Source organism: Mustela putorius, unplaced genomic scaffold (assembly GCF_011764305.1).
Source record: "Mustela putorius furo isolate JIRA1106 unplaced genomic scaffold, ASM1176430v1.1 tig00000578_pilon_pilon_pilon, whole genome shotgun sequence".
Classification (NCBI taxonomy): Eukaryota; Metazoa; Chordata; class Mammalia; order Carnivora; family Mustelidae; genus Mustela; species Mustela putorius.
The window spans coordinates 325919-353202 of record NW_025421422.1 but is presented as its reverse complement, the minus strand read 5'-3'; the positions used below and the strand labels follow the sequence as shown (position 1 = coordinate 353202).

The 27284-nt window shown below is 50.0% G+C and overlaps 1 protein-coding gene across 6 annotated transcripts in view; it reads right to left on the bottom strand.

The window, feature by feature from the left end:
• KIAA1671 (KIAA1671 ortholog) overlaps positions 1-27284 on the bottom strand; it is a 181720-nt gene that overhangs the window by 134488 nt on the left and 19948 nt on the right. For 4 of the 6 annotated variants that reach the window (XM_045081482.1, XM_013063513.2, XM_013063511.2 and 1 more), the window contains exon 2: positions 5928-6032. Coding sequence is in view for 3 of the 6 variants with exons in the window: in XM_013063513.2 (XP_012918967.1) it covers positions 5928-6032 (105 nt within the window). In the remaining 3 variants the exon portion in view is untranslated. The remainder of the gene's footprint in view (positions 1-5927; positions 6033-27284) is intronic. The other 2 variants (XM_045081481.1, XM_045081480.1) reach the window with 1 other exon arrangement.

Genomic DNA, 27284 nt, shown 5'->3' with positions numbered 1-27284 from the left:
GGTCTGGGAGTCAGAACTGGATGGTTTGCCACACAGTCTGGTTGACCTAAAAACACCAGACCCTTTACACTCTTACAAGTACCCAGGTGTGGAGATAAATTATTCCATCATCCTACTTTTTTGTGGTTAATTGTGGTAGAAATCACGTAACATAAGATTCGTCATTTTCAACCATATAACACAGCTGCATTTCTAAGTTCACAACATTGTGTCCCCATCCCCTGTCTACTTCCCGCACATTTTCATCACCCACAAAGGGCTCCCTGAACCCCGTAAGCAATCACTCCCCACTCCCCTTCCCCCTAACCCCCGGCAACCTCCGCTCTTGCTTCTGGCCTCCATGGATTCACCATTTCGGGGTATTTCACAAAAACGGAATCACATGGTACATCCCTTGCCCTGGATTTGGTCTCCGTTCCTCCACTGACTTGGAGTGAAAGCTTGAGCAAGTCCCTGCTTCCCTCTGAACGTCAGTTTCCCCACTGGCAAGAAACAAGAGGCTGAATGAGGGGTCACTCAGTTCTCTGGGATTTTAAAGTCTCTGCCACTCTGGCTCAGCTCAAGTCCAGACTCCTCAGGACTGCGTCATCTACTTCTCTCTGCACTTGGCTCATTGTCCAGCATGGAGTCAGCTTTCCGGGTCCTGAGTTGTGTGTTCTAAATCTCCACAATTCATGGGGCGCCTAGGTGTCTCAGTGGGTTATGCCTCGCCTTCAGCTCAGGTCATGATCTCAGGGACCTGGGATCGAGCCCCATATCAGGTTCTCTGCTCAGCAGGGAGCCTGCTTCCCCCTCCCTCCCCCTGCCTGCCTCTCTGCCTGCTTGTGATCTCTTTCTGTGTCAAATAAATAAATAAAATCTTTAAAAATAAATAAATAAATAAAATAAATCTCCACGATTCCTTATAAACAAGTGGTGCTCAGTAAAGAGTTGCTGAAAATGAAATAAAATTCCTACTCCCCTACCAAGGAAAGTAGTAAGAGCACAGTTCCCTACTGAGTATGCACTATCTCTTGAAGAACTGTCTTAATCAGCACATGCTTGACATCTGTGTCAGTTTCAAGTTCCAGTGGATTCCAGCTCAGCACACCTGACGTTCCAGACGCTGGGGTCCAGAGGAACGGTTCACAGGGGCTTTTCCCAAATGTGCCCTGGAACATCAGATCTGGGTAGGACATCTTCCCACTCAAAGCATCACCCAAACTGCTTCAGCCCAACACCCCTCGGCCAGGTGCAAATGCTGATCTGTAGAAAGAACTGTACAACTTATCTTTACGCCTCTATTTAAACATCCGCCTTTTCTATCCTCATTAGCCTGTTCCTTCCTACTATTTGTGCTATTTCTGGACTGGCTGAAACATGGAGTGAAGCCAATAGTCAAGCTGCTTTTTTGTTTGTTTTGTTTGTCTTTAGATCAAGGACGGATGAACTGCAGTCTGCTGGCCACATCCGGCCCATCACCTGTTTTTGTCAATAAAGTTTTATTGGAACAGGCCCCTGACCATGTATTTATATATTATGTACAGCTTCTCCTGAGGTATGAACCCAGAGCTGAGGGGCTGCCACAGAGGCCATATGGCCCAGACAGCCTAAAATATTACTATGTGGCCCTTTACAGAAAGAGTTTGTGGAGTCCTGCTCTAGATGGCGGAGAACTCAGTCCCGGGAGACTGGATTCACTTAAGGAAGTGACACTGCCCTTTTCAAAACAATCAAAACTCTCACACTGCTGGCTGTGACTTGCCCCTCCACTAGATCTCTACAATGATCATTATAGAAAACTTCACAAATACAGGGGAGCAAAAATGTTTTTAATAATCCAAAATCCTACCACCCACCAGTCCCTATTGTTCTGACCCAGCAATCCCATGTACGTCAACCTGGGCATTTCCCTCATAGATGGGAACTTGTAGTCAAAACTGAAACAGAATAAGACGGGCAATTTAGGAACCTGCATTTTTTTTCTTTCCTTTTAATTTCAAGACCCATCATAAACACCTTTCACATCAATAACTGTACAACCTACACAGTCCTTGCCCATGCTTCTGCAGCATTCCATTTTGCGGGCATCTCATCATTAGATCATCTATCCCCCACTCCAGGACCTTTAGGCTGTAGCCAACCACTGACCATTAAAACCAAAATGACAATGAACACCCACACGCACTTATTTTCCCAAGACAAATTCTGTCTCGAAGTGGGCTGACCGGTTCAAAGGATGCATGCCTTTTTTTGGAACTTTTGATATATGCAGAATGGACTTCCACACCTAAGGGAAACACATCCCAGGCTGCCTTAATTCAAAGCTGAGGAGGTCAGGGTTCTCAACTTCTCCCCCGGGACAAACCCAATAAAGCTGTCTAATGAGCAATAAACCAGGGCCCCGTGCTGGCCATGCCCTCACTTGTAGCTTCCCTGGTTCTCGTTTATGGCCCGATTATCACAGACTTGACTATAAGGTTTGCAAGGGTAATCAGAACAGCTCAAAGAGAGAGGTGCATCTGGGCTCAGCCCAGAGGCTCACCCAGCTCAGTGGTGGAAGAAGGAGCAGGAAGGAAGACCCAGCCCTGGGACAGATGTTCACAGCAGAAGAAATTCAACCCCAAAGCTGGATTCAACACAACACACAGCACGATGCCGGCTTGACTCGCAAGGGTGTGCACACAACACGCTCTCTTTAGGGAGGCTGAGAAGTGCATATTGCATTTCAGAAAAATTTTTTAAAAAATCTCCGCCAAGTACAAATAGATTTCTGGAGGAATTAGCTTATTTTGGCCCGAGAGCTGCCTTATGTGCAAAGCTCAAACCCTAGAAAGGTGTGATCACGTCTCTCCTTAGCTCTAAAATAAATGGCTCTCACCATCCATTGCCTTGGGGAAGGTATTCAAAGGCCCGCCAAAAATAACTAACTTGGTCTATACTGCAAGGCCCTGCCTCCACTCCCAGATTCCCAAAGGGTCCACGACTTTTTCACTTACTCCTTTTCCACAGGGCACTTTTTAACGCACGGCACAATTTCCCTTTGCCCAACTCCAACCTGCCTTTTTAGAGCACTCGAGGGGAGACCTTCTCCAAGAAGCCCATGCTAATTTCCTGGGCCAAAGTGACTTCCAACCAACTTTGGCAATGTACCTGATCCTAATGCCTTGTATCAGAGGTAAAGCTAATTCTTCCTCTTTCAAGATTTAGAATCCCCACCCTACCCCACCCAGGGCATAGACCCTCCATTCCAAGTTCTTCTTCCCCAGACCTAGCTGTTGCCTGGCAAAGGGTGCTCTCCTGTCCAGGCACAGTAGGAAGCTGCAGGGAAGGACATCATGTAAAAGCTGTATCCTTCTAATTCTCCTGAGCGACCTCTCAAGAAGTCCCTAAGACCATTTGTGCCTGGTGCTACTGTGACTTAAACACTTATGTTTCCACTATGTGGCAATATCCCAATTTAATAAAGGCCACCCCAAGCTCAGACCATTAACTGCAGTAAATTTTTAAGTATTATTTTATTTTCATTGTCTTTAATTTTACTGTTATTTTCCACTTAAGACAAGTGATGCTAGCTATTTACAATAGAGATTTTCACAAAGGTTCTTTTAAAAATTTAGTTCACTTTAGGAAAAGCATAAAGTTGACAAATAAAATAACAGTAGCAGGGATTGTGTGGATATGGCAAAAGTCCATGAGGCTGGAAATCATCAGTAAAATGGAAAGAATATAGACTCAAAGTCAAAACATGAAGGTATAAGCTATTATCTGGTAGCTTTCCTTTTAAAGGCTAACAAGCCAGAGACAGATTTCCTGGTCTTTACAGCTAGAAGCATGGCCATGTGATCCAGTTCTGACCAAACAGATATAAGGGGAAATGGTTAGATTTCTAGGGAAGCTTTTGCTTTGCTGATTAAAAAAAAACAGGCAGATGCAGCTTATGGTGCTCCCTCCCCTTCTTCCTACCTGGAACAGAGGTGTGATGCCTGCAGCCAAAGCAACCATCTTGAGACAAGGAGATCACAAGCACTATTTTAAGGACAAGGGCATGGAAAAGACCTTAACACAGCCAAGCCACTGCACTAACTCTGAACCACCCCCTCTGGGTTTTTGTTGTTGTTATGTAAAGAATAATAATGTACTATTGAAGCCATCCTGAGTTTGGGTTTCTCTACTCATAGGCAAAAAAGCATTCCTAACGGACACAAGGAGTTTGGCACAGATAGGCCAAGTGGACAAGTGTCTTCTAAGCCTTGGACAAACCACTTCACCTCTTAAAGCTCAGTGTCCTCATGGGTGAATAAAGTTCCGTGACACTTACCTCAAAGCATTGTGATGATTAAACCAAATGGCCCACCTCATGTGGCCTTGGCACATAGCAGGTTTCTATTAATGCATGATAAACAAATAAGCAAATGGGCAAATGGAAAGTGAAGGCTGCTCGAGGTATTTGTGGGTTGGTGGGATTTTTTTCTCCCCCTAGGGGTAGGAGAAATCTGAATTCTTTAAGATGCAGAGGAATAGTTCCGTACTACAGGGATCTGAGAGAGTGATTCGGGGGAATCTACCCTTACCCACTCTCAGACTGTCCACAGCTGCAGAGAGGGGAAGGAAGAGCACCTGGCCAGGCAGATGCTGTCTGCAAGGCCGCCCTCACATCCCACACGAGCCTGCCATGTACCCAAGCCTTAGTAACAACAGAGGAAGTGTCAAAAACACATAAACACCAAAGAGCATTCCCCCCAAAGGGTATAAGGAATGTGTAAGGGACTATCAGGACAAAATGCAGGTCCCCAGGGATGCCAATGGTCTCAAGCCCATCTCTCTGGCTACTGCACGGCTCCCACCCTACTCCATGCCCACCAGCCACTCTGTCCCTGTCACACGCATGCCATCTGGCAGTGAACCTGCAGGGACAGCTGAGAGGTCTCCTCCTGGTTTTCCCAGGAGGATAATTGTGCCTCCCACGTCCTTCAGGCAACCAATCATCTCCTCCTTCTCGTGGACCAGCTTCCGAGCACCCCTGTAAACTTGCCTGGGCCTGGCACTGCTGGCCTCAGGGCACAACAGACAGGCCCTACTCCTGGCACAGAACCTGGGCCTCTGTGTAGCTGAAGACATACACCTGGCCCGACTACAGAGCAGACACCCCAGCGAGCCGTTCTGAGTTCATTCAGTTGTTAGGTCCTCCAACCTCCTGAGAGTTTAACCCTGGGAACACCTAGGAGTAATGATCACCATCGTCCAATCGCTAACACTAATGGAGCACTGATTTGGTGCTAGATGGCACCATGAATGCACTTCCCCACTCAATCCACCCCGTGAGGTGGGTTGTGGGATGAGGCCCCATTTGATGGATGAAGACAACAAGGCCTAGAGAGGATCAGCCATTTGTCCAAGGAGTGAAGCCAGGATTTGAACTCAGGTGTCCTCACCCCCCACCCTACCCTGTTAATCCCTGTAGTGTCACCAGCTGCCGTGTTCTTAGGTGCCACCGTGGGCCGGGCACTGAGCCAAGGACTCTCCATGCATAATTTTTGTCAGTCCCTTCGCAGACCTCCTGGGGTCAATACTAGTGTTATCCCCATTTTACAGGTAAGGAAAGTGAGGTTTCAAAGGCAAGGTGATTTGCTGAGATCAACTGCTTAGTAAGGGAGCAGACCTGGGACTGCACTCGGGCTGTCTGTCTCCGGAGTGGGCAGGCTCTGCTGACAGGTCATTGACCCCCACTGCCTGGCACTAGGCTGGCCCAGCTCAGAGCAGGTTTCTAGGCAACACTGAGGAGCAGAACACACTTGTTTTTGAAGCGCAGTCTAATGGGGGAAGCAGACATGGCCACGGACGTTGAGGTAAAACGGAGGCCCACAGGACAAAGAGCTTATAGTAGACAAAATAATGCCCCCCAAAGACATCCAGGCCCTAACCCCCAGAACCCATGAATCTGTTACCTTACCAGCAGGAGGGACTTTGCAGGCACTGAGGAATGAAGTCTCCTGAGATGGGGAAGGTTACCCTGGATTATATGGACGGATCCTGTGTCAGCACAAGGGTTCCTGGAAGAGGGAGGCAAGAAGGTCAGTGTCAGAGAGAGAAAATGTGATTAAAAAAAAAAATAATAGGTTGGGGTGCCTGGGTGGCTCAGTCAGTGAAGTGGCTGCCTTGGGTTCAAGTCATGATCCCAGGGTCTTGGGATCAAGCCCCATGTCGGGCTCCCTGCTCAGCGAGGAGCCTGCTTCTCCCTCTCCCTCTGCCACTCCCCCTGCTCATGCTCTTTCTCTCTCAAATAAGTAAATAAAATCTAAAAAAAACAAACAAACCAACAACAAAAACAGGTCAAGTGATGCAGGATCACAAGCCCAGCATGTAGCAGCTTCTGGAAGCTAGAAAAGACAAGAAAGAGCCTCCAGAAGGAACGCACCTCTGACGACCCATATGAGACTTCTGACCTCCAGAACCGTAAGGTAAACTTGTTGCAGCCACTGACCTGTGGCTATTTGTTATGGAGGTCACAGGAAACTCATATAGAGCTCAACTTGGCTGACAAGAGAGGGAGGAGAGGGCTTCCTGGGGGAGGCAGCATGCAGCTGAGAGACTGAATTAATAACCCCTAAGCTCAGGATTCCATGAACTTCCACGTGTCAGCTGAGGCTGGGAGAAGGTGAGTCCTACGAGCAAGCTGAAACCCAGTCCCCGGAGCTAACTTCAGCCCAGGCCTTGTCTCAATGACTGACTGATTGCCCCCACTCCGGGCCCAACCTTTTTTTAACTGAACCACAAATCACCCATCCATTGTAAGAAGTCCTGACCTTTAGCATAGCTGAGAACAGTTTATTTTGACCTCCTTGTCCCATGGTCTTAAACGCAGGGTGTGCCCCAAGGAGGGTGGAGGGGAGGCCTCAGTTAATCAAAGGTTCTTCTTCACGGAGGTTCCAAGGAATAAAGTGACTCATTACATGCCCAGAGCATTTGTGGTTTAGACCGAGGAATGCCAAATGTTTGGGTGATCGACCACGGGCCCCACAAGCCCCCAGACCCATTCCTCTTTATGCACTGGTATACGGGGCTCCACGAACAGGGCCCAGCTGACCAGATAAAGACATTAGGGTACCACAGTTCCATTTCTAAGGTGATGTCTGCCACTTACAAAGAATTCTCTAGGCGTCACCAAGTGATACACGTGATGAGTTATAAGGAGTACAATCGAGCCTTTCACACATTCAACTGAAGGCAGCTACAAAGAGTTTCAGAGAAACTCTTCTGACTTAGTTACAATTTCTACATTTCACACAATGAGAATAACAACACAGTAGTTTCTGTTTATGGACCGTGCGACTGGGTCCCTGGGAAACAGGACACAGACGGACACTCGTTTCTCCCAGCAACCTCTGGGGCAGGGAGCATTTTACCCTTCCTTTTACAGAAGGGCAAACTGAGACTCAAGGACACCTAGGAGGAAGCCTGCTCTCTTGCTTCCTTTGCCACAATGCCTTCTGAGAACAACCAGTGTGCGTGCAAGAGAAGACGGACGAGTTCGAGAAACACTGAGTTAAGGGGAAGCACCAAGTGAAAGAGACTGAGCTGCTAACGGTACGAGTGTCAGAGGGTTCAAGAGTTTCTCAGCGACGGTACAGCACACACCTTCACCTTCGACTGCTTCTGCACACAGCCCTGGACGCAGAGGGCTGCTGATGGAAGGTGACTGCAATTCTTCTGGTCACAGGGGCTCACTTGGCCAGCAGGCAGCACAGCCCGGAAGTGCCAACGAGTCAATGCCCCCCTCCCCCAGAAGGACGGCTGGCCACCAAAGACAGGGAACAGGTGTATCAATACCCCAGCTCCCTCCCTTCTCTGCGGGGGGAAACTCTGAGGTTCTGTACTCCTGATCACGTGCCCTATGTGAGGCTCCTTGCCTTCTCTGTCTCATCTCCACAGGCACCCCCCCTCCCAAAGAACCACACTCATGCTCACACCCCTGCCTCAGCAGGGAACCCAACCCCAGAAGCACCCAAGGGTCCTCAGCATCCCTGCCCTGCCTGGTGGTTACCAATGGCAATAGCAGCCCCACCCCAACCAAATTGCCAAGCACTCCCCAGGTGCTTGGGGAAAAAAATTCCAAAGTGATCTTCTTCCTGGATCATTAAAGCACAGCACCTCACCGAGCATGGAGTCCAGAAATGAGAAGAGCCTGTTTGATTTTTGGTGCAGAAAAATGGGAAAGAGGTGATCCCAGGTGTGTCTGTGCTAGAGAGGAGAATGATTTTCCTAACCCACAGGTGGAACACAAGCCAGCCAGAATCTCAGCAAGAACCTAGGGCTCCTGATTCATAATGTAATTTTTATGTATATATAAAAAATTATATATAAAACTATATATAACTATGCATTGCTTATATATATTATATATGCTACAGTGATGTGTTACTATATCCATTATAGGTATTTATATGTACTATATATTTTATGTAATGCCTATCTATATAATATACAAGTGTATACTTATTTATATGACACACAAATTGCTTTGGCCCAAGGGCTCTATAAATGAAGGTTCTCCCAGCTACAGAAATCCTGTGTTAGCTGCCCACGGGATGCCAGAGCAGGCATTATCTAAAAACTATCAGCCACTTGGACCTGGAACCTGGTTGGCTGAATGGTTTTTAAGGACAGAAGGCTTGAGTGACAAATACACACGTGAACACACACACGTTTTTGGAGAGCAAGGTCCTCAAATGGCCAATAAGCCCATGAGAAGATGCTCGTCTTCACTGGTCATCAGGGAAGCAAAACTATGCCCACAATGAACTACTATCCCACATCTACCATAATGGCCAAAATTCTGAACATCGACATTAGCAAGGGCTTTCAAGGACACAGAAGTGGAACTGGTGTTCAACAAGCACAGACACTTTGTTTGGCGGAGTCCACCAAAGCCCATCTGTACCCAGCCTGCTGCTGGGTACCCATTGCACGGAAATGAGCGCTCGGGCCACAGAGGACATATACACGGACGTCCACAGCTGCTCTATCCAGAACAGCCCAAACTTGGAAACTGCCTACCTGGCCATCCACAGTAGACTGGATAAGTAAATAAATTCTGGCATATTCCTAGGACGGAATATAACACAGCAATGAGACAAATAAACTACCTTGACATGCAAAACATGGGTAAATATCACATTTTGGTGAACAAAACAAGAAGAAACTGGAAAGCTATGTGTGTCCAAGTGAACTTATGTGAAGCTCAGGAAATAGCCAAAGTCTCCCCATGGTGACTGAGGGAGAACAGCAATAAGAACCTTGGAGGATTGCTGACTCAAAGGGGTGTAAGGGAGTGCTCTGGGGGCCTAGAAAGTTCTATATCTTGATGGGAGTGTTGGTTACAAGTTATAAACATCTGTAAATATGTATCCAGTTTATACATTAAGTTATGTCTAAGAAAACAAAATCTAAAACTTCCAGGGGCCTGCAGGTGCTCACCAAATAAAGCCACACCCCGCCCCAGAGCTGATTGATCTGCCCCTACACACCCCTGGGGTGTATAGCATCTCTTGCCAACTCCTCCCCACCTTCTCTCCTGGCTCCAAACTTACTCATCCTACAAACAGTTCACTTTGACATGGAGGGAATCCGGATCTAGAAAGAAAGCCACCCTCTGAAGGGAAAGAGACCCACAGGGATTTACGGATCACCTTCCTTTCTTCCTGAGTGATGTCAGTTAGCATGCGCTAACAGCAACAGCTCCCTGATGAGATGCCTCTTCCTCCGGGAAGCCTTCCCTGACCTCCCCAACCCTGCCCCAAGTAGGATTCCCACAGCTCTCTGCTTTTTTGTGATATTGACCCATTTTAAGCCTGTTTATTTGTCTGCCTTGCCCCCCAAGGGCTCCCTGTTTTATCGCCAGAGCCTAGCAAGGCATCTGGCATTAATAGGTACACAATAAACATTTGCTGAAACACATGGATGTTTGAATGAGAAAATGAGTGATTTGAGGGAGGATAAGAATGAGATGGAGTAAACAGTGGTCCTGGCAACCATCTTGGTGTACAGAAGGTGAAATTTGGGCCCACAAAGGGTAAGCAGCTCACATAAAGTCACACAGCTAGTTAGGGACAAATCCGGTAGGGAACCTCCGGGAGACACTGTTGTGCCCTCCCGCTACCAGATCCCTTCTCCTGGTGCTTCACCCTTCCCTCACCTGCTAGGAGGTGGTCTGCCAACAGTTCACAGGTACATCCTTGTCCAGGATTGCTATCCTCCAACAGGCTGGCCCACGACCCCCACCCCTGCCAGTAAGCACCCCACAAACCAGGGCACCCATAAGTCAATGACAGACTCAGATGGGACACACACGACTGCCTACCCTTGCTTCCAGGCAGGATTTGTTCTGTGGTTCCAGAGCTCACCAGCGGGAATCATACCAGGCTGAGACCACACACCCCCTCTGGCCACTTCTGCTTCACTCACTTTCCCTTCTGAGAGCTCAGCCCCATCAATGTCTTCCTCAATGTGCATCTCCGTCTCTGATTCTCAAAACCTCTTCCTGAGACAGAACCCAAGGCTCTACCTGGGGTCCAGGAGGATACACTGCCTCCTGAATGGAAGTCCACAGTGAATGACAAGGCCAGAGATGACCTCTAGACATGCCAGGGCCCCAGCCGGAAAGAACGGTGACAGCAACAAGGTAGGTATGTGTGTGTGTGTGTGCCTGTGTGAGAGTGCTGGCAAGGCTCTACCCTCTGCTCCAAAAGCCCTTTATTCTTATCTCTAGAGATACACCAAAGGACCCAATCCGAACATCCTTGCTTTCCAGCCACCAAGAGCAAAGCTCTTCAATGTCCTAGAGTCTAGATTGTCCTCTACCAAGATAGCCTGCCCAAACTTCCGCTCTTAGAACAGCCACCTGGGCCAGGGGGGAGGGGGAGGGGGTTAGGGTTGGGGAGTCAGTTCTCCGTGAGTCACTGTGAGCCCATCCCCAGAAGGCAACTTACCAGGCCAGGTTATAGAAAATACCATACAATCTCCTAAATTCGGATAAACACCACCTGCTCTCAGTTCTCCCAGACCCTACTTTGCCCAGTGTAATCACCAGTTATCAAGAGCTAGAGGACGCCCTGTTTGGGGGATAGCACACAGGACTGGCGGCCGGGAGCTCCCTGATCTCCTCGCCCTGTCTGTGGCCTTCTGGATGACTGTTCAGAGCGTGGACTTCCCAGAGTCAACCAGCTCGGCATCCAATCGCATCTCAACCTCTACTAGCTGTGTGACCCTGTGCCAGTCGCTCACCTCTCTGAGCCTCAGTATTTGCATCTATTAGAATGCCATCAAAGCTAAGTACTCCACCTGCTTTTGTGGGGATTAACTGAGATCACATGTGCCAAGTACTTAGCACAAGTCTGTGGTCACCGCACATGTCAATCAATAACTGTCCTCATCCATCGTATTAAAATTACTCTTTTAGCCTGGGAGGAAGTGGGAGCCTGTGCAATTAGACCACTGGACTTCCACACAGGTGCAAGAAAGCAGCAGGAAGCAGGAGGGGGGGCCAGGCTTTGTGCCGTGTTGTGAACAATACAAGGACGTGAAGACACCTGGAAAGTGTATACAACAGGTGCTCAGTAGACAGGGACTCTTATCAGAAAGCAGGAGGTGAACCAAGAAAATGACCTCTCAGGTTCAAAGATCCTTTTATGCCCAAACTGGCAACTTTGTGCAAATAGCCCCAGACCTGGTGCAGAAGCAGAAACAGGTGGCCTCTCCCCGTCACAGCCTCTGAGCACATGCTGTGCTTCCCTTGAGCCAGAGTCATCCTCTGGCCACACAGTGCTTGTCAGCCACCAAGGGAAGAGCCTAACCCCATCACAGCAGATGCTCTTGGAGCCTCACCCAAATCTGCTTGGCACAGGTGGACAACTTTCTACCAGGGGTGTGACCAGCTGGGGGCGTGTCTGACAGTCTCCCCAAGGTTCCCAGCTGCCCCCAGGGGTAACCTGCTTATTAGAATATCCTAATGGTATACTACCAACAAATAAACCACTTGCCCTTGCACCTGGTGGGGGGCCCAACTTAACACACCCCGCATTCCTAGAATCTGACTCATAAGAGATGGGACCTGCTCAGAAGCCCCGTTCTCCCCTAGGGCGTCTTACACGATGGTGAGACATACCCCATTGTGAAATGGGTCCATAGCCCTTAACTGTTTGCCTTGGCTGACTTTTGAAAAGTTGCTCTTTTCACAATTTCTTCAAAAAATGTATTGACCCGCTACAAGCCAGACCCACAGCTTGGTAATGTGGCCACAGCAAAGAACTCAAAAAGTCGGGGTCACTATTTACACAGAGTCTGGGGTTGGGAAGTAAAAAGGACAGGGGATGGAGAAGCCAACAGCCCAGGACAAAGATGGCAGCAGGTGACAAGGGAGATGATGGGAATGGGGTCTCCCTGATGGCGATCACAGTCGGGTCCAGTGGACTAAGGTGATCAAGGATGGCTTCCTGGAAGAAGTGACATTTCAGCTGCATGACCCAAAGGATCAGAGGGAGCCAGCCAAGGGAAGACCAAGAGATCCAGAGTTAGAAAAGAGCTCAGGAACAGAAATTTTTGCTAGCAGGGCTAGGGCGGAGTGAAGGAAAGTGGCGCAGCCTGAGTCTGGAGAAAGGGGTGTGGGCAGATCCTGGAAGGCTCTGAGGCTGCCAGAAGAGTGCCTCTGGGGCTCTCACAGAATCACCTTCCTCTCCCTGCCTCCCCTGCATTCTGATCTGCCTTCCTGTGTGGGAGAGGGTGGAGTTACCTCCCACCGGCCAGGAGCCTCCCCAAGTCCCCCAGTCCCAGGGGAAGGCGTCTCATATGTCACATCTCCATCCTGTGTGTTCAGGTGAGAACTGCTGACTTCAAGGCAGGGAGAGGGAGAGGCGGGGAGAGCTGCTTTGAGATCAGCACCTGGTAAGGGGGCACTGGAGCTGGAGGGAGAACTACCCAGGGCCGCTCACAGAACACACGCTCAAATTCAAACCCCACCTCTGTGAACTTGGCCCAGCTTCTTGTCTTCCTCGGCCTTGGTCTCCTCACCGGTCACATGCGTTAATAATCCTATGGGGTTCTCAAAACAGCTGAGACATGTGCTAAGAACATATGTGTAGAAGCACTCAGCACCAATGGCGCATTGAACCCATGCTGGCTGATCTCCCACTATGCAGCAGGCACCCGGCAGAGACCTGAGCATGGGCATCCTTAGGGAGTCCCCCACCCAGGCCTGACCCCTACCCCCACCCCACTGGCAATATCCCTCAGCCCCAAAGACGGCCTCTTGGGAGATTAGCGGTGGGTGTGGTCAGCTGTGCCAAGGGTGGCGTCTGCCAGCGCGGACATGACTCACGTCCTGCCTCTCTGGAGAGGGGGAGGGCCCACCAGACCCATATCTAAAAACACTGATGTGATGTGGCCTGGCCGAGCAGGGGACAGGAGGAGATGGGAGCGGGCAAGAGGAGGCAGGGCAGACTTGGGCCCCGACTGCCCCAGGCTCACCGGTGTGAAAAAACAACCCCACTGCCAGGCTCTCTGTGCTTGTCCCCAGCTCTTAAGTCAGCCCTGGACAGAGGTCACCTCCCAGACTCCTCACCATTACCCAGCAACTACAGGTGACTATCAAGAAAGCAGGAAACTGAGGCTTACAGGGATTAAATGCCTTGTCCAAGGTCATGCATGTCTCTCGCCAAATTCCAGAGGCCAAAAGGCTGAATCACTGGCAGGAAGAAAGCAAGAAAGCAAGGGGTCAGTCCTGAAAAACACAGAGGGATGTGTCCCCAAAGCCAGCCTGAGAGACTGGCCCTGGCTGGGCCAGCCCTGCATGAAGCAAGGCAGTGTGACCAAGAAGCTGAGGGGAGGTCTGTGGTCCTGACTTGTGACTTCGGCTGTGTGTCCCAAGCCTCAGTTTCCCCATATGGGCAATAAAAGGGCCCAGCACAGTGCCTGGTAGAGCTCCAGGCCCTTCCTGCAGGTGAGGGGGGAGACCAGGCATCCAGGCCACCACAGGAGTCTGAGGCCACCATACCTGAAGCTGCCCCAGCAAGCTGAGTCACCATAGGTCCCGCACGGCTCCACCCCTCAAGGAGGGGCAAGGCCAGGATCACGCCCACCCCAGGTCCGTGGTAGGTACATACACCTGTTCCACACATATGAACGGGTGGGCACTAGGCATGCTTGGGTCCAAGGAACAAGTTTCCAGGTGGCTGGGTAGGTACCAGATGCATGTGTATATTTGGATGGCAAGCCAGGCTGTGTGTGGGATGCCTGGGGACAAGGCCATTTCACAGAGAGCGGCATAAAGGTTCGCCAGTCAGCTCTGCCTGGGGAGGTGGGGAGCTATGCATACAGGGGGCCTTGGATCTGTGCATCCTGATGGGCGTGCAGGGGAGGGAGGGAGTAGGTGGCGGTGTGACTGAGGGACAGGGAGCATGTGGAGGAGGGGCAGTCGTGGGGCTTGCCAGCAAGCTATGAGGCTGTGGGTCTGAGTGTTGGTATGCCCCGAGGGGTGTGTGTGAAAGTGTGTGTGTGTGTGTGTGTTCATGTGATGGGGCAGGGTTGGAGTTAAGAGCATGGACTCTGGAACCCATCCTGCCTTGGTTTATATGCTGTGTGATCCTGGGCAAATTACAATACCTCTCTGAACCTAGCTGCCCCATCTGTAATACAAGGACAGCAATAGCACCTCTGTGGATAAAATGAGTCTATTCCTGAAAAGCACAAACACGGTGCCTGGCACATACTAAATGTTCAATCAAGAGAGCCTCTCATGGGCTCCTGGGTGGCTCAGTGGGTTAAGCATCTGCCTTCGGCCCAGGTCATGTTCCCAGGGTCCTGGGATCGAGCCCCACATCAGGCTTTCTGCTCAGCAGGGAGTCTGCTTCTCCCTTTGCCTGCCACTGCCCGTGCTTGTGCGTGCACTCTCTCTCTGTCAAATAAATAAATAAAATCTTTAAAAAAAAAAAAAAGCACACCTCTCATTATGACTAAGGTGACAATGGCATCTGTGGGTCTCCATGGTAACCACCACGATTGTGGGGGTCCATAGGTGCGTAGTGTGTCAAGGGAGGATGGGATGGGGTGCCATGTGCCTGTGGGGTTCAACTCCATCTTCACCTCATGCTCTTGCGGCCAAAATAAAAATGTATTTCCTACTCCTATTATACAATTTATTCACCCCTGAGTCAACCAATTGAAGCACAAAGAAGAAACCAAGGCCCCCGGATTACAGCTAAAAAATGAACATCTGGGGACGCCTGGGTGGCTCAGTTAGTTAAGCAGCTGCTTTCGGCTCAGGCCATGATCCCAGCGTCCTGGGATCAAGTCCCACATCGGGCTCCTTGCTCGGCAGGGAGCCTGCTTCTCCCTCTGCCTCTGCCTGCCTCTTTGTCTGCCTGTGCTCGCTCTCTCTCCCTCTGTCTCTGGCAAATAAATAAATAAAATCTTTAAAAAAAAAAAAAAAAAAGAACATCTGGGAAACATGACACTAGCAGTCTCCCTGTCCCCCCCACCAGCTCCTCCAGAGGCTGCAAGGAATGGCAGGCAGGAGCACCCCTGTCCTCAGGTGGCTCCCAGTCAGGGGTGGGGGGACACGGGCAGAACTCAAGGAGAAAAAACCCAAGACAGTTATCAATACAAATGGATCAAGAAGGTCCAATAGAGAATACCACAGCCGGAAGAGCCTATGCAAAAGTCCTGAGGCAGGAGGCCCTTGGGGGGAACCTTAAGTTCATAGCACCCCAGGGCCAGAGGGGACCAGATGCATGAGCCACTACAGATAGACCAAGAAATGTGAAATAATCTCAATGTCCAGCCATCGGACATTGGTGTTAAACACACTACAGTATTCTCCTCTGGCAATTTTATACACTTGTCCCAAATGAAGTTTACAGACATTGGTGATGGGAGAAACCAGTTCATGACATGATGGTAAGTGAAAACTAGAAAACTGAAAAGCTGTATAGATCTGGGGTTTGATTTTAAAAAAAAGTAATAATAATAGTAGTAATTATAACCAGTATGATCCATTTATATGAGAAACAAATGTGCCCTCAAAATTACAAAAATTCCCCTGCCAAAATTTCACAGTGCTTGTCTGATGGGGGTGGGCTCCTGGATGATATTTCTTCTTCCTGCTTTTTGGTATTTACAATGTTCTATCCAAAAAAAAATTTTTTAATGTTTAGCAAAGAGTGAGGAAAGTTCTCTGCCCTCTCCTGCCCAGATCCCAAAACCCCAACAAGGTTTCTGGAGCTGTGTTTTTCTGAGGACAACCCTTTTTTTGTTCAAATCTCAAATAAACAAAAGCCCATTTAGCAGAGGGCCCTGGCGGGTGGTCACTCACCCGCACACCCTCCCAGCACCAGCACTGCAGCTAAGACAACAGCGAGCGTTTTCGGCGGGGGGGGGGGTGCATATGGAGGGGGGCTCAGGAACTCTTTCTAAGCCTCAGGAACTCGTCCCAAATAGTTTCTTCTCCACCCAGGGACCCTCCCTTTCCTGTAGCTCAGGGTCAGCCCTCCTCCCACACTCTTGCCTTGAGCCAGTGCATCCCCCCAAGAGCCCTGACCAGCCCTGAATTCCTGGGGCCTGGAAGCCCAGAATCTTCCCTTGTAAAGACCACCTGGTCCAAGTTCCAAGGAGACTGAGCTCTGAGAGGGGACATGAGTTGCCCAGGGACATCCAGGAAGCTGGACCTCTTCGCCAGACCAGTCATCTAACATATGCATTAATTAAGCACCTACTGTGTGTTGGGCACAGCTCTAACCACCAGGGATATAGCCACAGGGTTATGTGGAAAGATTCAGGGGCTGGGGGAGCAACTCTAACCTGGGGCGGCAGGGCGGGTGAGAATAAGGACTCTCTGAGGAGATGACAACTGAGCTGAGACCTAAATGAGCCTGCCATGCAAACAGCCAGAAAAAGAGTGTTCCAGAAAGAAGGCTCATGAGGCAGGGCCAGGTAAGAAAGGTCATTTTGAAAAGCAGTGGGAGCTGAGTCAGGCAGGACCTCTCCAGAAAGGAGCATGGGTCTGCTCCTACGTGGGACAGGAAGTCACTAGAGGGCTTTAGTGACCCTTCTAGAAGTTCCCCTGGGCACTTCTATCCAGTGGAGGATACACTGCGGAGGTCAAGATGGAGGCCGGGAACCAAAGAGGAGCGGCCTGCCGCCTCCCAGGTAGGAGATGGGGGTACTCTGGACCCGTAGGAGATGGGAGGATAAAGAGGAAATACAGTGTGACTTGAGACCATCCACATACGAGAGAGGAACAGCATGAACGACCCCCACCCCCAACATGAAGCCAGGGGGAGTCAGAGGCAAAGGGACCCCAGAAAAACATCAGTTTAATGCCCCCCACCACCATGCAGAAGCAGTGAGAGCATGCTGGGCCTCAAGGCTAACACCAGCCCAAAGTGCAGGGAGTCAGAGAGATCTGGGTTCAAATCCCAACTCTGTACTTACTAGTTGCATGGCCTTATAAGTTCATTCCCCTCCCCGAGCCTCAGTTTTCTTGCCTGTGAAATGGGGAGAATGATGCCAAATCCACCAGACCTGGAAGGCTCCAGCATAGTCCCCCAGGGCAGAATGGCTCCCTTCCCCTTACTCCTGTCTTCGGGTCTGATGCCAGCCCGCAATGCTCACTTGAGTTAAATCACCCTGAAGACCAGTTTTGAAGAACTGCCATCCATGAACAGCAACTTTCTTCCCAAAGGATCACATGAAGCAGAAATGGGAATCCTTCCCATTGAGGGGGTTTGGAACAGAAATCCCCTAAAAATCACAAGCACGCTCCCAATTCTGGGACCTGAGCTAGGGCGAGGGTCTCAACTGTCCTGGGACCCACAGACAGAGCTAGGCTGGGCAGGGCAGGACCCCTCCTACCCTGGGCGATCATAGCGAAGACAAACATGACTCGGGGGTTCAGATGCGGCGAGGTCAGTCTCGGATCCAGGCTCAGCTTCAGAAAAATCACTCTCCTGACCTGTGCCTCAGTTTCCCCACTTGTAAAGCAGAGAGAGGGTGCCCTGCCCTGCAGGAGTCTGGAAGCTTAGCTGTCAGGGAATGCCTGCAGAGGCTGGGGGCGCATGACGTGCATTCTCAGGACCTTGGTGATGGCTGCAGAAAACAGCCATGCGCTCATCCCCGGAAGCAGGATCCCTGACCCGATGTGGGAAAAAGCACCTTTGTGGATGGACTTATGTGAAAGATCTCAAGAGGCAAGGAAGAGCCTGGGGGATCTGGGTGGGCCCGAAATGCAATCACGCGTGTCCTTGTGCGAGGGAAGCAGATGGAGGCCTGCCTCCAGGAAAGGCCAGATGACAGCCTCACCAGGGACAACTGAGGTGGCAGCTTCTAGAAGCTGGAAGAGGCAAGGGAAAGGAGGCTCTCCCAGCTCCTCTGGAAGTGGCCAATTTCTGCTCAGCAAAACTGACCTCGAACTTCTGACCTCCAGAACTACGGCAGAATGAACTTCTGTTGTTCTGAGCCACGGTTCCTGGAGGTTTGTTACGAAAGCCACAGGAAACCAACCCAGAGGCCTTCATAACATTCCAAGCCAGAAGGACTGGATCAATATTTACAGCCATTCACACTGTTGGACTGAATGAGGATTTCTGCAGGTGGAGCCCAGACACAGGGCGATTTTAAGAACTCCCAGAGAGATGTCAGGGTTCATCCAGGGGTGAGATGCGCAAGTCTGGAAGCTGGAGGGGTCAAAGGCATGGTTACCTCATACACTGGCTCCTTGCACTGCTTCCCAGAACCGTGGCCACCTGTCACTCATGGGCCTCCTGCAGGGACCCTGGGCACTTGAGGGCAGGGGTCCCGCTCATCACTCTGCACTCACCATCGCCAGGCAACAGCTGTGGCACCTGCTGCACGCCACGCCCGATGGATCCAGGAGTGAACAAGACACAGGTCCAACACAGACCAAGGAGGCAGGACAGGGGCAGGCCCTAAAGCACTAGACCCCGGGATGGCGGGGAAGGGTCTACCTGGGGACAACAGGGGCTACAGAGGAGGGAGGACTAGAAGCTGCTGGAGGGATGTGTCTGCAGAGGAAACATCTGAGCTAGTGTTGAAGGGGACACAAAATCCCACAGCAGTGGGGCCACATCCATCACCCTGTACGCTCCAACTGCTTCCAAAACCTTTCAAGGCTCTGCCCCAGGACTTCCCCCTACCCTGGGGGTTGGGGTGCCAGACATGCCAGACGTGGCCAGGAGCTAATCCCCCAGAAGCAGCCATCAGCCAGTGAAGGACAGGACCTGACATACACATACCCCAGCTCCCACCTCTCCCAGGGTGCTTGCCCATTCGACACGGTCCCCAGAGGTCCCCTGTCCTGCTGATGAACACACCCAGCAGTGGCCTCTTTCCCTGCCCTGTCTGGCTTCTCCAGTCCCTGGGGAGACTTTCCTGGGACCAGCTCCCACACAAAGCATAGGCAAGGGAATAGAGCCCTGTGTCTGCTCTGGGGAAGCCCACAGCCAAGCAGGTGATATATTCCACGCAGAAGACAAAACATCAGGAGAAGCCCATGGTACAAGAGGAAGATGTCAAGGTGATCACCCCCACCCCAATGCTGCCCCAATTGGCCCCCCTTCTTGTGTCAAATGCTGCCTTCAGCAAAACACCTCTTCCGTATTCCTCGTCCCTTCGTTAATAAAGGAAGGTGCTGTTACCATCCTCTTTTACTTTTAAACAGGGAAAGTGAGCTCAGAGAGGGAAAGTCTTCATAAAAATCTAAAAGGGCCTCACCACTCTCCCCCTCGTACATGCCCTCACCACTCTCCCCCTCGTACATGCCACCACTTCCTTCCCCCAGAAAGTTCCTACTTCGGGACCTTTGCCCTTGCTGTTCCCACAGCCTGCAGGAAGGGGCTGCCTCCTCCTCCACTTTCAGCTCTCTGCTTAAAAATCGGAATGATTTGGGGGCACCTGGGTGGCTCAGTCATTATGTGTCTGCCTTCAGCTCAGGTCATGATCCCAGGATTCTGGGATCGATCCCCGAATGGGGCTCCCTGCTCGGCAAGTCTGCTTCTCCCTCTCCCACTTCCTCTGTTTTTGTTCCCTCTCTCACTGTATCTCTCTCTGTCAAATATATAAATAAAATCTTTAAAAAAAAAAAAAGAATGATTTTTAAATCACTGAAAAAAATAATCGAAAGAATAATACTTCGCAACACATAAAAATTATTTGAAAAATCAAATTTCGGTGTCCATAAAGAAAATGTGAGTGGTGCCTGGATGGCTCAGTGGGTTAAAGTCTCTGCCTTCGGCTGAGGTCATGATCCCGGGGTCCTGGAATCGAGCCCCACATCGGGCTCTCTGCTCTGCAGGGAGCCTGCTTCCTCCAATCTCTCTCTGCTTGCCTCTCTGCCTATTTGTGAATTCAGTCAAATAAATAAATAAATTCTTAAAAAAAAAAAAAGAAAGAAAGAAAGAAAGAAAAAAAAAAAAAAAAAGAAAATCTGAGTGGAGGACGCACTCAGTTACATATTGTCCCTGGCTGCTTGGGCAGTATATGGCGGTCAGTCATGATGGGGCTCTTATAGTCCAAAAAGCCAAAACTATCTGGTCCTTTACAGGAGAAGCTAGTGGGCTGTTACCCTAGGGTGTGGAGGGGCCTTGTCTGTCAATGAGTCCCTGGGGCCTGAAAAGGGTTAGGCCCAAGCAGGGGAACAAAGAAGGCATGGATGATTAATGCAAGGCCCCACCCCCAGGAGGGAGTTGAACATCACCTAGGATTGCAATGGGTAGATGAATGAATGAATGGAAATTAATATATGCACCTCAATGGGAAGCCAGAGGCATCATCCCTGTGGCCCAAAGTCCCTCCATGGTATTGCAAACCAGAGTCTGACATCCCCTGGGCGGGCATCCCTCCAACAGCACCAGCCTGGCCTTGACATTCTGTGGGCCCAGAACTCTAAAGAGAGGATGTGATTCATTCCACAGAGCCTTTCACCAGGAGAGGAAGGAAACCAGCCCTCAGATCCGGAACCAAATTTAACTTCTCTGCTCCACACCCCCCACCCCCAAACACGCAAACACACTGAGCATCTCTCCACCTTGCTGGGAAGGGGGTCCATCTCAGCAGCCAGGGGGGTGGTGGGGGGAGGGCATTGGTGATTACTGACTCAGCTTTCTCCCAAAGGAGCACCTCACCACTCTCTCAAAACACAGTTGGAGAAAAATCCTCAACGGAAAGAGGGTTTTCCCTAGTAATTCCTCCCTCCTCCCTGCTCTCAGCACTGAGACTAAGAAATTCATGGGAAATACCGCTGGATGGCTGCTGTTTGCTATTAGCCATAGGGAAGCTAGCAGGCAGGATCCCTTACCTCTAGGAGTTTATGAAAAAACAAGAAACTAAGCAGAAAAAACAAGAGACTAAGCAGGAAGTAAGGGCCTTGCCCTGCACTGGGGACTTCTGGTCCAGCAAATAAGCACCCTTATTAGCATCCTTAACACCTGGGAGACAGTGCCTGATTTATGTTTCAGGTCCCAGTGGGAAAAAATTGATATGGTCACTCTATGGAATGTTACATCTGAAATAGATACATTATTTTTATTTCCCAAGAGAAAGCAAGTTCTTCTCTATGCCAATATACATCCCAAAGTCAGGGAAACATCAGTTTAAAGGTTCTGGAATGGTCATATTTATCCTGCCGTGCCCTTTGGGTGTTGGCCCAAGGTTTTATCACAAGCCTCCCAAAATCTCTTCCGTGGACACGTCAGTGTTTACTGTTCTTCGCCTGCTTCTTCCCGTTCTGAGTGGGGAGGGTCATAGCAGTTCACACATACAAGGGAATTCCACATTCACTAAATGAAACCTTCTCTTGAAGGGGCACATAACTCCGTACAGGCAGGAGTGTGTATATAAAATCAGTGTTCCCTGTTCTGGGGTATGTCCCCTGACCCGGAATCCCGGCTGTCTTGCAAGAACCAAGGACCATTGCATCAGTGTGGTGAGCACTCGCAAGACAGAAGGCCCCGGCAATGACCCTCAGTGCTCTTTGTCCTATCTGTGTGACCCTATTTGCTTGCCCTCTCTGAGTCTCCGGTTCAGGGAGTATTAGCACTGCCCTAGCCACCTGCCAGGAGGTAAATGTTCTTGGGGGGGTGGGGGGCAGGTAAACCTTAAAGAATACACACCATCAGTCACCAGCATGCACCTTCCCAGGCTGACATTAGACGGCCTTTTCCCAAAAGAGAATCTGATCACATGGTGCCCCCTGCCTGGATCTTTAGAGGGGCTCAGAATTAAATCCACCCCCTTTCCATGGCTCTGTGCCTGACCCTCCAGTTTCTCTGCCCTCAGCCTACAACACTCCCCTTGCTATTCTGCTCCTGTCACAATGCCCTCTGCTATACTCGCACGGGGAAGCCTACGCATATGCTGTTCCCTCAGCCTGGAAGGACACTCTCTCCCCACCCCCCTCACCCCTGCCAAACACACAACCTTTAGGTCTCAGTCTTAATGGACCTTCCTCAGTGTGGCGGGTTGAATAGTGATTGTCCCCCCCAAAATTCATGTGCACCTGGAATCTTAGAAAATGACCTTATTTGATCTTTGCAGATAGACTTACTTACTGAAGTCACACTGGATTTGGTGGGGGGGGGCTAATCCAATGACTGGTGTCCTTTGAAGAGGAGACAGATACACAAATGGAAGCCAAGGAACACCAAGAATTGCTAGAAGATGCTAGAAGTCACCAGAAGTGGCAAAAGGAAGGGTCCTCCCCTGGAGCCTTGGAGGGAGTAGAGCCCTGCCAACACCTTGATTTGGGACTTCTAGCCTTCAGAGTTTGAGAGAATAGATGTCTTTGTTCTAAGCCACTCAGATGCAATGACTTGTCATACTACACTCAGAAAAGCCAGAGCCAACCCTTCAGAGAAACTACTTCCATCAGACTTTCTTCAAAGCATCCTGGCTCCTCTCCCCCCACCCCTGCAAGGTTCTGCCCCTTCTTCAACCCATAAACTCCTAGAGGTAAGGGATCCTGCCTGCTAGCTTCCCTATGACTAATAGCAAACAGCAGCCATCCAGCAGTATTTCCCATGAATTCAGATGCCCCAAGGGAAGCTCAGAGGTCAAGGGACTCTGAGGTTTGCCCTGACACCCATGGGAGAGTTCCAGTGACGGCCAGGCAATAGAGTGAGCCTTGCCCACTGGGACCCCCAACTGCTGTCTCTCCCCAACCCAGGCTCCTGTCTCACACCCTCACTGCCTGACTCTGCATTTATGAAGCATGACAGGCAGACAGTCCCAGGGCTGGACATGACATGGCACCAACTTGTAGAAAAAAAGTAGGTCCGGCCAGAAGAAAGTCTCTACTGGGTCTCGGCCGTACTTAACGCTGGCACAACACTTGCTCATTGCCCCTTTCAACGAAAGGCCTCCAGCTCAAAACCCATCGGGATGGCAACATTTATGCAGGCGGAACTATGACACGGTTTGATCTTCTTTGTATTCTTTTTTGTTAAGATTTATTTTAGAGAAAGAGGGACACAGAGAGCGAGCTCCTCCTTCCTGCAGGAGCAGAAAGAGCATAGGGAAGGGGAAAGAGAATCTCAAGCAGGCTCCAGCCTGGTGCAGAGCCCGACGTGCAATCCTGATCTTGATCTCGATCTCACAACCCTGAGGTCACGACCCGAGCGGAAACCAGAAGTCAGAGGCTTCACTGACTGAGTCACCCAGACGCCCCTCTTTTGTTTTTTTTTTTTTTTAAGATTTTATTTATTTGACAGAGATCACAAGTAGGCAGAGAGGCGGTTGCAGGGGAGCAGGATCCCCGCTGAGCAGAGAGCCCAATGGGGGGCACGATCCCAGGACCCTGAGATTATGACCCAAGTTGAAGGCAGAGGCTTAACCCACTGATCATCCAGGCGCCCCCTTTGTTTGTATCCTTAAAGCAAACTACCAATGGCCAGAGGTGCTGGTTTTCTCGAAGTAGAATAATGATACAAAATATCAATACAATTTTATATTAATATATGGATCACTGATTATTAATATATTTAATAATTATATATTTTAATTACCAGCTCAAATACTTATTAATATTTACATATTATATACAATTGATATAATTAATACTGTGATAATAATATAAAATATTACTATTCTGTACTATAAAATATTTTATTATATATTATATAATTAATTATATAATTTATAATATATAATAATATAAATGTATGTTATTTTCTAATAATAAATAATAACAGAGGCACACAGACGTGGCAAAATTGGGATGGTGTGTGAATGAGAGAGCTGGAGGGTCTCTGTACACACCCACCCACCACCCACCCATGCCTTCACTCTCTCAAGCAGAGATGCAGGCACACATTCACATCCCTTGGGTAGTTCTGGGATAAACCCCTCAGCTGTAGCCAGGGTAAAATAATATGTTATAGGATCAGGTTCCTATAAGTAACACCTGGGTGGGGTACCATGGGGGGATTTCTTTCTTTTTTGGTGTTTGTTTGTGGGGTTTTTTTGAAAGCTTTTATTTATTTGAAATAAAGAGAGGGGGGAACAGATGGAGAGGGAGAAGCAGACTTCCCACCAAGCAGGGGGCCTGATGCAGGACTTGATCCCAGGATCCGGGGCTCATGACCTGAGCTGAAGGCAGACACTTAACTGCTGAACCCCCAAGACGCCCAGGGGATTTCTTTTTTATTACAAATGCTCAGGCTCCATCCCAGACCTGCTGAGTGTGGGCCTCCAGAGGGTAGACCCAGCAGCACCTGGATTTTTTAAAGCTTTCTGGGGGGCTTCTTCAGAACAGCCAAGCTCTGGGTACTTCAGTGCTACTTCCTCCCCAGTGAGCCAGGAGTTGGGTCCACGGTGCCTGGACAGCATCCTGGAAGAATTAAGACCCAGGCCTAATGTATTTCTCCTCAAAACGACACATGCCAGGGCATGCCCAGAGTCTATGAAAAACAGGTTCTTTATTATATCCAGGCCAGCCCTTTGTGTGGCACTGGGTATGTCCTGTGAAAGTTCACCATAGGGTAAGGGAGGCCAAGATACTTCCAGAAAGCACATCATGATGCAGCGGACATTCTCCCAGGGACCGAGGCACCACAGATACAGATCCTCAGACTCTCCCACAGAAAGCAGGGGCCAGTCACGTCTATGTGGATGGCCAGTATCAAAAACACAGAAACGGACAAACGCTGGTGGGGATAGCGACGCTGGAGTCCGCGCACATGAAATGGCGGGAACGTAAAATGGCGCCGCTGCTCTGTGGACAACAGTATGGCGGCTCCCCGGAGAATTAAAAACATTACTAGGGTCCAGCAATCCCACGTCTGGGTATAGACCCAGAAAAATTGAAAGCAGGGTCTCAAAGAGATACCCATACACCTGTGTTGGTAGCAGCACTGTCCACCACACCACGGGGTGGGAGCCTCTCCAGTGTCCCCTGACCAATGAAGGGACAAACACAATGTGCTCAATCCACACAATGCAGTATTATCCAGCCTTAAAAAGCAAGGGAGTACTGACACGGGCTACAGCATGGGTGAGGACGGGACGCTGAGTGACATGAGCCAGTCACAAAATGCAAACGTCCCACAATGCCACATAAGGAGGCCCCTGGCGTGGTCAGATTCACAGAGACAGACAGGGGAATGCTGGGTGCCAGTGGCTGGGACAGCAAGGGAGGGGGACTTCGTGTTCAAAGGGCACAGAATGTCCATTCTGGAAGCTGCAGAGTTGTGGAGCAGGATGGTGGGACGGCAGACCAACGGTGTGAATATACTTAATGCCGCCATACTGTTTGCCTCAAAACAGCAAAGATGGTAGGTTTCCGTTATGTGTATTTTTCACCACCATTTAAAAATAAATTAATGAAAAAAAAATCTGGTGCGAGGATGAGGCCTGTCTTGGCACCCAGCTACCTGGGTTCCTATCGCAGTTCCTATGCACTAGCTAGGCGGCCTTAGGCAACGTAATATGTCTCTCTGTGCCTCAGTTTCCTCATCTGTAAAATGGGAAAACACGAGGCCATAGGGAGGATGAAGGGGGGCAGAGGGCCTGGTTCACAGCATGTGCCCACATGCTAAGTATCACCGCAGTGCTTGTGAATATTACTGTCCCCCCTCCATACCCTGCCGGAGCTCTGGAGTTCTGGAAAACACACCAAGGTAAAGAATATGTGGGCCCAGGGGGATGAATCTTTGGCCTTGTGGTTTATTTAGTATCGGGTGCCACTTCTGAGTAAGGGACAGACTATGTGGCACACGTGGGAAGTGCAGAAATCAAACTCAGTGAGGACAGAGGTTGATGAGGTACAGAAGACATCCCTGCCCAGAACCACCTGCCCTCCGCTTGCTGGGTGACGCAGGCCTGCCCTCTCTGGGCTTTGGTGACCCCTGCTCCTCTAGCCTCGGCCTCCTGTAAGTCTGAGAGTGAGAAGCCAAGCCCTTGGTCCCATAGTCAGCACAACTCACCCCGGAGCCCAGGGGTGGGGTGAGGGATGGCGGGTGCCCCCAGGTGGCCACGGGGTTAGAGCATCTTAGAAACATCCAGGCCTTTCTGTTCCTGACGCACAGGCTCCAAGAGGCCAGACTTGGGAACTGGTTTCCAAGAGAAAGTTGGGGTTGGGGCCATCCATGAGCCAGCCTCACTCAGGTCACCGGCTTCATTCATCAAGGGCGAGGCAGGACACAAAGTCCCTGGCCTCGGGCCAAACATTTTATTTCAAATCCCCACAGGAGGAGCTCTGTTGGTTTCTCTTGTCAAAGAAACACAACCCCCATATTGCAAGGTCATCCAACAAATGCAGATATGTTTGACGCTGATACTGCAGAATTATTATTATTACTACACTAATAATAATAACAGTGGCCAAAGACACCTCCAGCACCAGGATAGTAAGAACTTCACAGACCACATGTCCGTTAATCCTGATGAGAGCCCGCTCTGAGGTGATTCTACCATCATTCCCATTGTACAAACATGGAAACAGAGGCTGACGATCGGACAGTCACACAAACAGCAAACAGTGAAGACGAGCCCTTGAACCCAAGCTTGCCTGAGACGAGAGCCCACCTGCTGTGCTTTCCTCTTTCCTCCTCCCCGGTGCTATGGCCGTGTCTTGAGCTCCTATTACAGGTACGATCCTTAAAGCCCTTTGAAGGAGGTACCGCCGTCACATGTGAATTGTCCAGAGGCAAGAATGGAACTCGGTTCTGTCTTTCTGTGGAGCCATGGTCAACCTCACTGGACTGTGACTCCAGAGGGTCTCATCCCATCTGTGCCACCCCCACTGA